This window comes from Trachypithecus francoisi, unplaced genomic scaffold (assembly GCF_009764315.1).
Source record: "Trachypithecus francoisi isolate TF-2019V2 unplaced genomic scaffold, Tfra_2.0 Lachesis_group15, whole genome shotgun sequence".
Taxonomy (NCBI): domain Eukaryota; kingdom Metazoa; phylum Chordata; class Mammalia; order Primates; family Cercopithecidae; genus Trachypithecus; species Trachypithecus francoisi.
This window is the reverse complement of record NW_022681460.1, coordinates 96958238-96971856: the sequence shown is the minus strand read 5'-3', so window position 1 is coordinate 96971856 and position 13619 is coordinate 96958238. Positions and strand designations below refer to the sequence as shown.

The 13619-nt window shown below is 46.1% G+C and overlaps 1 protein-coding gene across 3 annotated transcripts in view; it reads left to right on the top strand.

The window, feature by feature from the left end:
• TMC7 (transmembrane channel like 7) overlaps positions 1 to 13619 on the top strand; it is a 69677-nt gene that overhangs the window by 47343 nt on the left and 8715 nt on the right. For all 3 annotated transcript variants that reach the window (XM_033235611.1, XM_033235610.1, XM_033235609.1), the window contains exons 9-13: positions 310 to 467; positions 5195 to 5312; positions 5652 to 5749; positions 7351 to 7537; positions 10799 to 10929. In XM_033235611.1, coding sequence (XP_033091502.1) covers positions 310 to 467; positions 5195 to 5312; positions 5652 to 5749; positions 7351 to 7537; positions 10799 to 10929 — 692 coding nt within the window. The remainder of the gene's footprint in view (positions 1 to 309; positions 468 to 5194; positions 5313 to 5651; positions 5750 to 7350; positions 7538 to 10798; positions 10930 to 13619) is intronic.

Genomic DNA, 13619 nt, shown 5'->3' with positions numbered 1-13619 from the left:
TAGCCTGGTGTGGTGGCAGGTGCCTGTAGTCCCAGCTACTCGGGAGGCTGAGGCAGGAGAATCGCTTGAACCCGGGAGACGGAGGTTGCAGTGAGCCGAGATCATGTCCCTATACTCCAGCTTGGGCGACAAAGGGAGACTCCATCTCAAAAAAAAAAAAAAAAGGAACGAGATGACTTACATTTACAGGCCATGTTGAATGACAAATATGTTTCATTTGCCAACACCCATAGTTGAGTTCTTTTTTGTTGTATCTATTTGTGGTGTAACTTCCTTATATACTCCTAATAAGTTTTGTTGTCCTCCTAGGAAATTGACAAGATGGTTTTTGGAGAGAACCTCTTGATATTGTATCTACCATCTATTGTGATCACACTGGCCAATTTTATCACCCCAATGATCTTTGCTAAGATCATCCGCTATGAGGATTATTCCCCAGGCTTTGAGATCCGGCTGACAATCCTTAGGTAATGCCTAACGTGAAGGTGGCGGGCATGTCAAGCCAATCACCAGCTGCCCTCTCTTGCCCATGGCAGACATTGCTAATCAATTGTGGTGCATTTTCCTGCTGAGCCAAGAGTCCTCCTCAACCTTCAGACAGCCCCCATGAATGAATCAGAATCTGTACATATGGTGAAATGTCTTTGATTTGAGAGTCTACTCCTTGATATTATGTTTTTGGTTCATATAATAGCACAGGGCATAGGCTGGGACCCTAAGAGCAGCAGTTACTCTAAAACTGTCAGAAATGACAGCTATAAGGCAGAGTCCAGGGAGTTTACACAAATGAGTGGAGAGGACCAGGTGGGACTGTGCAGGACTTGAGAGTTTTCTTTCTGTTTCTCACATGCCTTAGATAGCATTTGCATCTTATATAAAACATTTTTTATTTTGAAAAAAAAATTTTTTTTTTGAGCTGGGGTCTCACTCTGTCCCCCAGGCTGAAGTGCAGTGGTGCGATCATAATTTACTGCAGTCTCAAATCCCTGATCTCAAACAATCCTCCCACCTCAGCCTCTCACATAGCTGGGACCACAGACATGCACCACCATGCACAGCTGATAAAAAACAATTTTTTTTTTTTGTAGAGACAGGGTTTTGTTATGTTACCCAGGCTGGTCTTGAATTCCTGGGCTTAAGTGACCTTCTTACCTCCACCTCCCAAATCCTGTGATTACAGGCAAGAGCCACCATGCCTGGTCTCAAAGTTTTCAAACAGACTGCATAGTGTGATGATTCCCATATGCCTTTCACTTACATTTCGGTCATTCCCAACATTTTGCTAATCTTGTTTCCATCCATTCCCCGTTTCTTTGGTGGATTATTTTAAGCAAATCTCAGGCAACATGCCATTTCATCTGTAAACACTTCATTATACCTTTTTTTTTTTTTTTGAGACGGAGTCTTGCTCTTTTGCTTAGGCTGGAGTGCAGTGGCGCGATCTTGGCTCACGGCAACCTCCATCTCCCGGGTTCAAGGAATTCTCCTGCCTCAGCCTCTCGAATGCCTGGGACTACAGGCACGGGCCACCATGCCCAACTAATTTTTTAAAATATATTTTTAGTAGAGACGGGGTTTCACCATGTTGGCCAGGCTGGTCTCGAACTCCTGACCTCAGATGATCCATCCACCTTAGCCTTCCGAAGTGTTGGGATTACAGGCGTGAGCCACCGCGCCCAGCCAACTTCATTATATCTCTAAGTGATGGGAGCTTTAAATATAACCATCATCACACTTAATAAAATCGAGTCAGTCTCCCGGGTGGGGTTGCAGATGGTTTTCCGCAGTTGATTTGTTCAAAGCAGAATCCAAACAAGGCCCACATGCTGTGTTTGGTTGTCAAGTCTCCTAAATGCCTTGTATTCTTTTCAGAGTTTCCCCTTCCCTTTTGTTAAGCCTTTGATTTGTGGAAGAAACTGGATCGTTTTCCTGTAGAATAGCTCCTATTCTGGATTTCGTCCATTGTTTCTTCCTGGTGTGTTTAATTTGTTTTTCTGTGCCCATAATTGCTGTCAATGACTGCGTAGATTCAGAGTTTTTGTTAGATTTTGTGTCAGTTTTTAGTTAAGGAAGCCTCATCAGTGGTGCCATGTCCTTCCTGTTGTATCCCAGCAGAGGCGCAGAGTGTGGTGTCAGTAATGAGAAGAGTGATTAGAGGGCGTGGGTTCACTTTTGCCCTCATTCTTTTCTTTCCTTTTTTTTTTTTTGGAGACTGGGTCTTGCTCTGTTGTCCAGGCTGGAGTGCAGTGGCATGATCATAGGTCACTGCAGCCTTGACCACCTGGGCCCAAGTGCCTCAGCCTCTCGAGTAACTGGGACTAGAGGTGTACGCCACCATGCCAAGCTGATTTTTTAATTTTTTGTAGAGACAGGATATCCTCACGTTGCCCAGGTTGTTCTCAAACTCCTGGGCTCAAGCAGTCCTCCCACCTAAGCTTCCCAAAGCTTTGGGATTACAGGCTTATGAGCCACCATGCCCAGCCTCCCTTATTCTTTAATGTTTCTTTCTTTCTTTTTTTTTTTTTTTTTTGAGACGGAGTCTCACGGTGTCGCCCAGGCTGGAGTGCAGTGGCACAATCATGGCTCACTGCAAGCTCCGCCTCCCGGGTTCACGCCATTCTCCTGCCTCAGCCTCCCGAGTAGCTGGGACTACAGGCACCCGCCACCACGCCCAGATAATTTTTTGTATTTTTTAGTAGAGATGGGGTTTCACCGTGTTAGCCAAATATTTCTATTTATTTTTGTATTACAAACCAAACAATAGAAAATTGTCTTTAAAAAAAAAAAAACGAGAACAAAAACTCACCGTCTCCACCCACCTCCCTTGAACCCAGTGTGTTTTTGTCCACACAGTTCCTGATGTTTGTGCCAACACTCACAAGTTTTTTCTTCCAAAAATAGTATCATATTTCTGTGATATCTCTGCAGCATACTTTTTTTCACTTTTCAGCATACCAAACATCCCGCGAAGCTGATACAGAAAATATTCCACTGGTTCTTTTCAGGAATGTGTCATGTCCTATAGTGTCACTATGTCATCACGGAATTAGGAGGTCCCAGCTTTCTGATCTTTTTAAAACATTATAGTGGCCGGGCGCGGTGGCTCAAGCCTCTAATCCCAGCACTTTGGGAGGCCGAGACGGGCGGATCACGAGGTCAGGAGATCGAGACCATCCTGGCTAACACGGTGAAACCCCGTCTCTACTAAAAACTACAAAAAACTAGCCGGGCGAGGTGGCGGCACCTGTAGTCCCAGCTACCCGGGAGGCTGAGACAGGAGAATGGCGTAAACCCGGGAGGCGGAGCTTGCAGTGAGCTGAGATCCGGCCATAGCACTCCAGCCATAGTGACAGAGCGAGACTACGTCTCAAAAAAATAAATAAATAAATAAAAAATAAAAAATAAAAAATTATAGTAACATATACGTGACATAAAAGTTGCCATTTTAACCATTGCCAGAATACAATTTAGTGGCATTAAATACAGCCCCAATGTTGTGCAGCCATCACCACCATCCATCTCCAGAACCTTTTCATCAGCCCCAAAAGAAATTCTGTACCCATTTAGGGGTCTGCTTTTTTTAATTAATTAATTTATTTATTTCTGAGATGGAGTTTCACTCTTGTTGCCCAGGCTGGAGTGCAATGGTGCGATCTCATCTGGGTGTGGTGGCAACCTTCGCCTCCCGGGTTCAAGCGATTCTCCCACCTCAGCCTCCTGAGTACCTGAGATTGCAGGGATGTGCCACCATGCCTGGCTAACTTTGTATTTGTAGTACAGACGGGGTTTCTCCATGTTGGTCAAGCTGGTTTTGAACTCCTGACCTCAGGTGATCTGTCTGCCTCTGCTTCCCAAAGTGCTGGGATTATAGGCGTGTGTCACCGCGCCGGCCTGCTTTTTTTTTTTGAGATGGAGTCTTGCTCTGTCACCCAGGCTGGGTGTAGTGGTGTGATCTCAGCTCACTGCAACCTCCGTGCCCTAGGTTCAAGCGATTCTCCTGCTGCAGCCTCTGGAGTAGCTGGGATTACAGGCGTGCGCCACCACGCCCAGCTAATTTTTGTGTTTTTGGTAGAGACGGTTTCACCATGTTGACCAGGCCAGCCTTGAATTCCTAACCTCAGGTGATCCCTCTGCCTCGGCCTCTCAAAGTGCTGGGATTACAGGCGTGAGCCACCACGCCCTACATTGTTTTTTGTTGTTGTTGTTTGTTTGTTTTTTTTCTCACTCTGTCCCTGAGGCTGTAGTACAGTGGCTCAATCTCGGCTCACTGCAGCCTTGATCTCCTGGGCTCAAGCAATCCTCTTGCCTCAGTCTCCTGTGTAGCTGGGTCACCACCACACCTTGCTAATTTTTATTTTTGTTTTTTTGTAGAGACGGCCAGCGGGTAGTGGTCTGACTTTGTTGCCCAGGTTGGTCTCAAACTCCAGGGCTCACATGATCCTCCTGTCTCTACCTCCCAAAGTGCTGGGATTACAGGCGTGAGCTGCTATGCCTGGCTGGGGTTTTCTTTTAAGAAAGGCAGCTTTGGGCCATCCACGATGGCTCACGCCTGTAATCCCAGCACTTTGGGAGGCTGAGACAGGCGGATTGCTTGGGGCCAGGAGTTCCAGACCACCTGGGCAACATGGTGAAACCTCATCTTTACTAAAAATAGAAAAAAAATTAGCTGGGCATGGTGGCAGACACCTGTAATCCCAGCTACTTGGGAGGCTGAGGCAGGAGAGCTGAGATCGTGCCACTGCACTCCAGCCTGGGCGACAGAACAAACACTCCATCTCCCACTACCAAAAAAAAAAAAAGCTGGGCATGGGGGCTCACGCCTGTAATCCTAGCACTTTGGGAGGCCGAGGCAGGTGGATCACAAGGTCAGGAGATCAAGACCATCCTGGCTAACATGGTGAAACCCCATCTCTACTAAAAATTAAAAAAATCAGCCGGGTGTGGTGGCGGGCGCCTGTAGTCCCAGCTACTTGGGAGGGCGAGGCAGGAGAATCGCTTGAACCCTGGAGGCGGAGGTTGCAGTGAGCCGAGATTGCACCACTGCACTCCAGCTTGGGCGACAGCGATACTCCGTCTCAAAAAAAAAGAAAAAGAAAAAAAAGGCAGCTTCTACATTCCCTAGCCGCAGTTCCAAGGGACCAGCCGCCCTGAGGGCCTCATCTTCCCATCCTCCCTCCTCCTTCTCTTTCCGAAGGTGTGTCTTTATGCGGCTGGCCACCATATGTGTCCTGGTGTTCACACTGGGCTCTAAGATCACATCCTGTGATGATGACACCTGCGACCTCTGCGGCTACAACCAGAAACTCTACCCGGTGAGTTGTGGGGCGGGGGCATGCGGCTGGCTGGGTCCTTCCGGAGTACAGTGTCATGGTCAAGAGAACAGCCGTTGAAGTCATGGGTTTGAACTGCAGTTGCTTCGCTTTCCAGTTCTAGTGATGAGACAGAGTGTGGCCCCTTGGAGTCCAACCCCAGGCACTTCTGAGGGCTTGGAAACCAAAGTCTGTGCTGAGGTTCAGAGTTTGCATCAGCTGATGCCCTCGCTGGAGCCACAGGATCTGGAGTTGGAAAGGGAATTAGAAGGTGTCTTGGGAGCCTGGCTTTCTCTGCCTCAGCTAGGGTCTTTCAGTTTCCCTCACTCTCTTTGGTTTCAGTGCTGGGAGACCCAAGTTGGGCAGGAAATGTACAAGCTGATGATCTTCGACTTCATCATCATCTTGGCTGTGACACTCTTCGTGGATTTTCCTAGAAAGTAAGTGTGAGGGGTGCCCTTATTATTCCCCCCCACCACACACACACACACACAAACTGGAGGGTCCATTGCAGCTGCATTCCAGAAGCTGCTGGATGACTCTATAGCCCTGAAAATCTGACAACTGGCAACTGTATTTTTTTTTTTTTTTTGAGGCAGGGTCTTGCTGTGTCACCCAGGCTGGAGTACAGTGGCGCAATCTCGGCTCACTGCAACCTCTGCCTCCCAGGTTCAAGCGATTCTCCTGCCTCAGCCTTCCAAGTAGCTGGGACTACAGGCACCTGCCACCACACCTGGCTAATTTTTTGTATTTTTAGTAGAGACAGGGTTTCACCATGTTAGCCAGGATGGTCTTGATATCCTGACCTCATGATCCACCTGCCTCGGCCCCCCAAAGTGCTAGGATTAGAGGCATGAGCCACCGTGCCAGGCCAAGTTTTTAATTTTTTATAGAGAGGAACTCTTGCTATGTTGCCCAGGCTGGTCTCAAACTGGCCTCAAATGATCCTTCTGCCTCAGTCTTCCGAAGTGCTGGGATTACAGGTTTGAACCATTGTGTCTGTTCACAACTGGAAACTTTCAAGCAGCTCCAGGCTGTTGACCTCAGCATTCATTAGTTGCTCATCTAAAGGCAGCATGAAGAGCAGAAATGGGGTCGCTTTCCATGAGGTTTTGCTGGGGATGGCCTTCTGCCATCAGCACAAAAGGTGCAGACCCTCCAGGCGGCAATGGACGCCTGTCTCCTGATCTGGGTTCAAGCTCCTGCCCTGCCGCTTGCTAGTCATGTAACCTCGGGCAAATTATTTAAGCTCTGTGCCTATTTTCTCACCTGTAAAATGGGGATAGTAGAAGTACTCACCCAGTAACTTTGTAGTGAGGAGTAAATGGGATAATTAATGCAGATGAAAGCACTGAGAACACTCCACAGTACAGAACTCAACAAAATATTAGCTATCACCAGCATGATTATCATAAACTGTGTTGTCATTTCTGTTATTATTCTCTGTTCACTTAACCACTCTTTACCCACGTATGCAGATAATCTAGGCAGAGGCCAGAGGTCTAGTGAGTCCTTAAAAATGAATATGGAAGCCTGGGCACAGTGGCTTACACCCATAATCCTAGCACTGGTGAGGCCAAGGAAGGAGGATCACTTGAGGCCAGGAGTTTGAGACCAGCCTGGGCAAAATAGTGAGACCCTGTCCCTATAAAAAACAAAAATTAGCCAATTAGCCAAGCATGCACATGTAGTCTCAGCCACTCGGGAGGCTGAGGCAGGAGGATCGTTTGAGGCTTGGAGGTCGAGAGTACAGTGAGCTACAATTGCACCACGGCACTCCAGACTGGGTGACAGAGTGAGACCTTGTCTCAAAAAAAAAAAAAAAAAGTCAAGAATTGTATCAATTTGAGTGCCGAACTGTAGATCTGAGACTTGGAACCTGATCTTAATGATTCCCGAGTTCATTATATTCTGCATCTTTAAGACACATGACTAACCAGTGTCCATGAGAAATATGCATGGAAATAGTCCTGATCTTTGTAATATGGTTCTGTGGCCTTGGCAGACACCAGTAGCCCAAGTGAGAATTGTCTGTTTCCAGGCTCCTGGTGACCTACTTTTCCTCTTGGAAGCTGATTCAGTGCTGGGGGCAGCAGGAGTTTGCCATTCCTGATAACGTCCTGGGGATAGTTTATGGGCAAACCATCTGCTGGATCGGAGCCTTTTTCTCACCCCTTCTCCCTGCAATTGCAACCTTGAAATTCATTATCATCTTCTATGTGAAAGAGGTAAGGAGCCAGTGGGAATGGGGGCTGGAATGGGGGCTCATATGCTGGGCCATTTTCAACCTTCCAGGGCACCAGTATGTCTGGAGCTCACCTCATATCCCATGAGACAGGTCAAAATTACATCCTTTATTTAAAATATACATTTATTCTAGAAAAATATGCTTTTTTATTGAGATGGAGTCTCACTCTGTTACCCAGGCTGGAGTGCAGTGGCGCGATCTCGGCTCACTGCATCCTTCCCCTCCTGAGTTCAAGTGATTCTCCTGCCCCAGCCTCCTGAGTAGCTGGGACTACAGGAGCCTGCCACTGCGCCTGGCTAATTTTTGTGTTTTTAGTAGAGATGGGGTTTCACCAACTCGTCTAGGCTGGTCTTGAATTTGTGGCCTTGTGATCCACCGGCCTCGGCCTCCTAAAGTGCTGGGATTACAAGCGTGAGCCACTGCGCCCGGCCGAAAAAGACTCTTGATGGAATTTTCTTTTTTTTGATGGAGTCTTGCTCTGTCGCCCAGGCTGGAGTGCAGTGGTGCGATCTCGGCTCACTGCAACCTCCGCCCCTCCAGGTTCAAGCGATTCTCCTGCCTTAGCCTCCTGAGTAGCTGGGATTACAGGCGTACTGTAATTTTTGTACGTTTAGTAAACACGGGGTTTCACCATTTTGGCCAGGCTGGTCTTGAACTCCTGACCTCATGATCCAACCACCTTGGCCTCCCAAAGTGCTGGGATTACAGGCGTGAGCCACCGCGCCCGGCCTACTCTTGATGAATTTTTATGTTTTTATAATTTTGAGAGTTTTGTTAAGAATTGTTTTGTTAAGGCCAGATGTATTTTATAATTTTCTGTTGTATTTTGGAGCCAATGCATTTTTAAAATTTATTTGGTTTTTTGAATTTTTTTTTTTTTAATTAGAGATGGAGGTCTTGCCATGTTGCCCAGGCTGGTCTTGAACTCCTGGGCTCAAGTAATCCTTCCACTTCAGCCCCCAAAAGTGCTGGAATTGCAGGTGTGAGCCACCCTGCCTGGACCAGTGCATTTATTTTCAGGTCTCAATGATTTGTGTAAGACCTTGGGCGGTTCACAGTCCATTGAGCCAGAACTAAGTGCTAATGAGGGACGTAGCCTTGTAGATGACTGGTTCATCTGGGCTTATTAACCTCTTTTTATTTTATTTTATTTATTTTATTTTTTGAGATGGAGTTTTGCTCTTGTTGCCCAGGTTGGAGTGCAATGGCTCAATCTTGGCTCACGGCAATCTCCATTTCCCAGGTTCAAGCGACTCTCTGGCCTCATCTTCCTTAGTAGCTGGGATTACAGGCATGGACCACCATGCCTGGTTAATTTTGTATTTTTATTGGAGACAGGGTTTCTCCATGTTGGTCAGGCTGGTCTTGAACCTCTGACCTCAGGTGATCTGCCCACCTCAGCCTCCCAAAGTGCTGGGATTATAGGCATGAGCCACTGTGCCCAGCCTCTTTTTTCTTTATTGTAGAGGCAATACAATATTAAACATTTAAATAATGCACATATGTATACAGTAACTTCTGTCCCTTCTTCCAGAGGTACCCTCTGTTAACAAGCCCAATATTTATTGATTACCTATTATGCTAGGCCCTGAGGATTCAAAATTGAAAATCATAATAATAGTGTTAATAATAATAATAGTGTTAGTAATAATAGTAGATGATAATGCCATGTGTTCCCACTCTGCCTGTACTTTACACAAATTATCATGCACTGATTACACCCACGCTTTGACAAAGTACTATCTTTTATTTTATTTTTATTTTTATTTTTATTTATTTATTTATTTATTTTTTTTTTGAGACGGAATCTTGCTCTGCCACCCAGGCTGGAGTGCAGTGGCCGGATCTCAGCTCACTGCAAGCTCCGCCTCCCGGGTTTACGCCATTCTCCTGCCTCAGCCTCCCGAGTAGCTGGGACTACAGGCGCCCGCCTCGTTGCCCGGCTAGTTTTTTGTATTTTTAAGTAGAGACAGGGTTTCACCGTATTAGCCAGGATGGTCTCGATCTCCTGACCTCGTGATCCGCCCGTCTCGGCCTCCCAAAGTGCTGGGATTACAGGCTTGAGCCACCGCGCCCGGCCTTTATTTTATTTAAGAACAAATTTTTTGAGACAGGGTCTCACTCCAGGTTGGAGTGCCATGGCGCGATCTCAGCTCACTGCAGCCTCCGCCTCCCGTGTTCAAGTGATTCTTGTGCCTCAGCCTCTTGAGTAGCTGGGATTACAGGCACGCACCACCAGACCCAGCTAATTTTTGTATTTTTAGTAGAAACGGGGTTTCACCATGTTGGCCAGGCTGGTCTCGAACTCCTGGCTTCAAGTGATCCACCCACCTAGGCCTCTCGAAATGCTGGGATTACAGGTGTGAGACACTGCACCCGGCCTCATCATCTTTAGGACTGTATGGTATTTCATTCTATACAGATGTATTTTAACCTTTAACTATAACCTAATGAACTCCTGCTCCCCACCTCCACTTTTCTTTTTGAGACAGGGTCTTTCTCTGTTGCCCAAGCTGGAGTGCAATAGCATGATCATAGCTCACTGCAGCCTCAAACTCCTGGCCTCAAGTGATCCTCCTGCCCTGACCTCCCAAAGTGCTGGGATTACAGACATGAGATGTCTCACCCAGCCACAAACTCCCACTGATAGCTATTTAGGTTGCTTGCAGTTATTCCGTGTTATCAATGACTGTAGCATTAAACATCCACATACCCGGCTGGGCATGGTGGCTCATGCCTGTAATCCCAGCACTTTGGGAGGCCAAGGCGGGCAAATCACGAGGTCAGGAGATTGAGACCATCGTGGCTAACACGGTGAAATGCCGTCTCTCCTAAAAATACAAAAAATTAGCCGGGCGTGGTGGTGGGAGCCTGTGGTCCCAGCTACTCGGGAGGCTGAGGCAGGAGAATGGCGTGAACCTGGGAGGCGGAGCTTGCAGTGAGCCAAGATCACGCCACTGCACTCCAGCCTGGGTGACAGAGTGAGACTCCATCTCAAACAAACAAACAAAACATCTACATACCTGTGTTTTGGCCCATTTCCTCTTCTATTTCATCAGCATGAATTCTCCAAAGTTTGGAGTCTGGATGAAACCTTTTTCATTTTGATCTGTATTGCTGGACTACCCTCTGGAAAGATTAGAGTGATTAACATTCCCACTGTAATGCAGGAATGCGCTTATTTATCCTTATAGAAGCTGTACTCATTGATCTTAATTTTTCTTTCTTTCTCTCCTTGTAGTGGAGTCTGCTTTACACCTGCAGACCCTCCCCCAGGCCGTTCAGAGCATCCAATTCTAATTTCTTCTTCCTGTTGGTGTTGTTGATCGGGCTGTGTTTGGCAATCATACCTCTGACAATCAGCATATCACGGTAAATGCGACTGTTTTCTAGAACATTTCATTGCTTCTTGATCTGTTCCTCTTTTATGTAAAAGGATCCGTCATATCACTTTTTTGTTGTTGTTGAGATGGAGTCTTGCGCTGTCACCCAGGCTGGAGTGCGGTGGCGCAATCTTGGTTCACTGCAACCTCCATCTCCCAGGTTCAAACGATTCTTCCAAGTAGCTGGAACTACAATCTCCATCTCCCCAGGTTCAAACAGCCTCCTGAGTAGCTGGGACTACAGGTGTGTGCCACTATGCCCGGCTGATTTTTATATTTTTAGTAGAGACAGGGTTTTGCCATGTTGGCCAGGCTGGTCTCGAACTCCTGACTTCAGGTGATCTGCCCGCTTCGGCCTCCCAAAGTGCTGGGATTACAGGTGTGAGCCACCGTGGCTTTATTGGCTTTTCTCATGGTGTTCTACCCACAGAGGCTGTCAAGACTTCCAAGGCTCAAGCGATCTTCTTGCCTCAGCCTCCTGAGTAGCTGAGACTACAGGTGCGCACCACCATGCCTGGCTAATTATTTAAATTTTATTATTTTTCTGTACAGACGAGGCCTCACTATGTTGCCCATGCTGATCTCAGACTCCTGAGCTCAATTGATCCTCTTGCTTCGGCCTTCTAAAGTATTGGGATTACAGGCATGAGCCACCACACCAGGCCGAATTTTGTTTCTTCATCTTTAAATTAAAAGCCTGGACGGTTGCGGTGGCTCACACCTGTAATCCAGCACTTTGGGAGGCCAAGGTGGGGCAGGGGGATTGCTTGAGCCAAGGAGTTCAAGACCAGCCCTGGCAACATAGCAAGACCTCATCACAAATTAAAAACAAAAAACAAGCAAACAAACAGACAAACAAAAAAGGAAAAGCCTGGAACTTTGAGTCCCTCTCTCAGATTTTGTTCTTTTTTTTATGAGATGCAGTCTCACTCTGTTGCCCAGGATAGAGTACAGTGCTGTGATCTTGGCTCCCTGCAACCTCTGCCTCCCAGGTTGAAGCAATTCTACTGCCTCAGCCTCCCAACTAGCTGGGATTACAGGCGCCTGCCACTACACCCAGCTAATTTTTGTATTTTTAGTAGAGACGGGGTATCACCATGTTGGCCAGGCTGGTCTCGAACTCCTTATCTCAAGTGATCCGCACATGTCGGCCTCCCAAAGTGCTGGGATTACAGGCGTGAGCCACTGTGCTTGGTGGCTCTTTTTTAACAATTTGATTCTGTATGTGTTTTGTTGCTTTTTATTGTTATGGTAATGTATGTTATATAAAAAATTCAAGCAGTACTGAAGGGTGTAAATTGAAGAGAAAAAAATTGCTCCTTAACTTCACCTCTTATTTTCACTCTCCATAGGTTACGTAATGACTGTTAACATTTTCTTATGAATATTTCCGGAAATTATTTATGAAAAGCAATTATTTATTTTTTCAGAAAAAAATGAGATAATAGTATAATCCTGTTTGGTAACTTATTTTTTCATTTAATATTTTTTCTTTTTTTTTCACTTAGTTTTATATTGTATCCTTTCTCATGTCCATGGACATACAAAACTCTTCTTCTTTAAAAAATATTTTTAGCTTTGATTTTTTTTTTCTTTCTTTCTTTTTTTTTTTTTTGAGATGAGGTTTCGCTCTTGTTGCCCAGGCTGAAGTGCAGTGGTGTGATGCTGCTCACCGCAACCTCTGCCTCTCGGGTTCAAGCGATTCTCCTGCCTCAGCCTCCCGAGTTGCTGGGATTACAGGCATGTGCCACCACACCCGGCTAATTTAGTATTTTTAGTAGAGATGGGGTTTCTCCATGTTGGTCAGGCTCGTATCGAACTCCCGACCTCAGGTGATCCACCCGCCTCGGTCTCCCAAAGTGCTAGGATTACAGATATGAGCCACCGCGCCCGGCCTGATTTTTTAAAATAGGAAATGCATTCACATAGCACAAAATTCAAAAGGTATACAAAAATGGTGAAAATTCATATTCTCATTCCTTCTCAAGTACTCAATTTTCCTCTGAGTGATGGTCATCTCCTCACATTTGTGTCTTTTCTGTCTTTTTTTTTAAGATGCCATCTGGCTATGTTGTCCAGGCTGGTTTTGAACTCCTGAGCCCAAGTGATCCTCCCACCTCCACCTCTCAAAGTGCTGGGATTACAGGCATAAGCCACCGGGACTGGCCACTTTTCTTTCTTTTTCTCTCAATGGTTCTTTAGTATTCCATCATATGAATGGGCCATAAATTGTTCATCCATTTCCTTAAACAACATTTAGGTTGTTTCCAGGAATTTATTTTTATACCTACATAAAGGGCTGCAATGGAAAGTCTTATACACAGAACTTTGTGATGTGAATTTAGTAAGTTATTTCCAGGTCTTAATGTTAGTGCTTTCCTATTGTAATTTTATTTTATTTTTTTTCTCTCCTTTTCATTTTGAAAAATTTTAAATCCACAGAAAGTTGAAAAACTAGCAGCAGTAAAACTCATATGCCCTTCAATCGGATGTCCCAATTGTTAACATTTTACTATGCAGTCTCCCTCAGGATCTTTCGGGAATTGATTCCATGATCCCCCGAACCATATTAAAATCTTCAGATGCTCAAGTCCTTGCTATAAAATGGCATGGTAGGCCGGGCATGGTGGCTCACGCCTGTAATCCCAGCACTTTGGGAGGCTGAGGCAGGCGGATCAC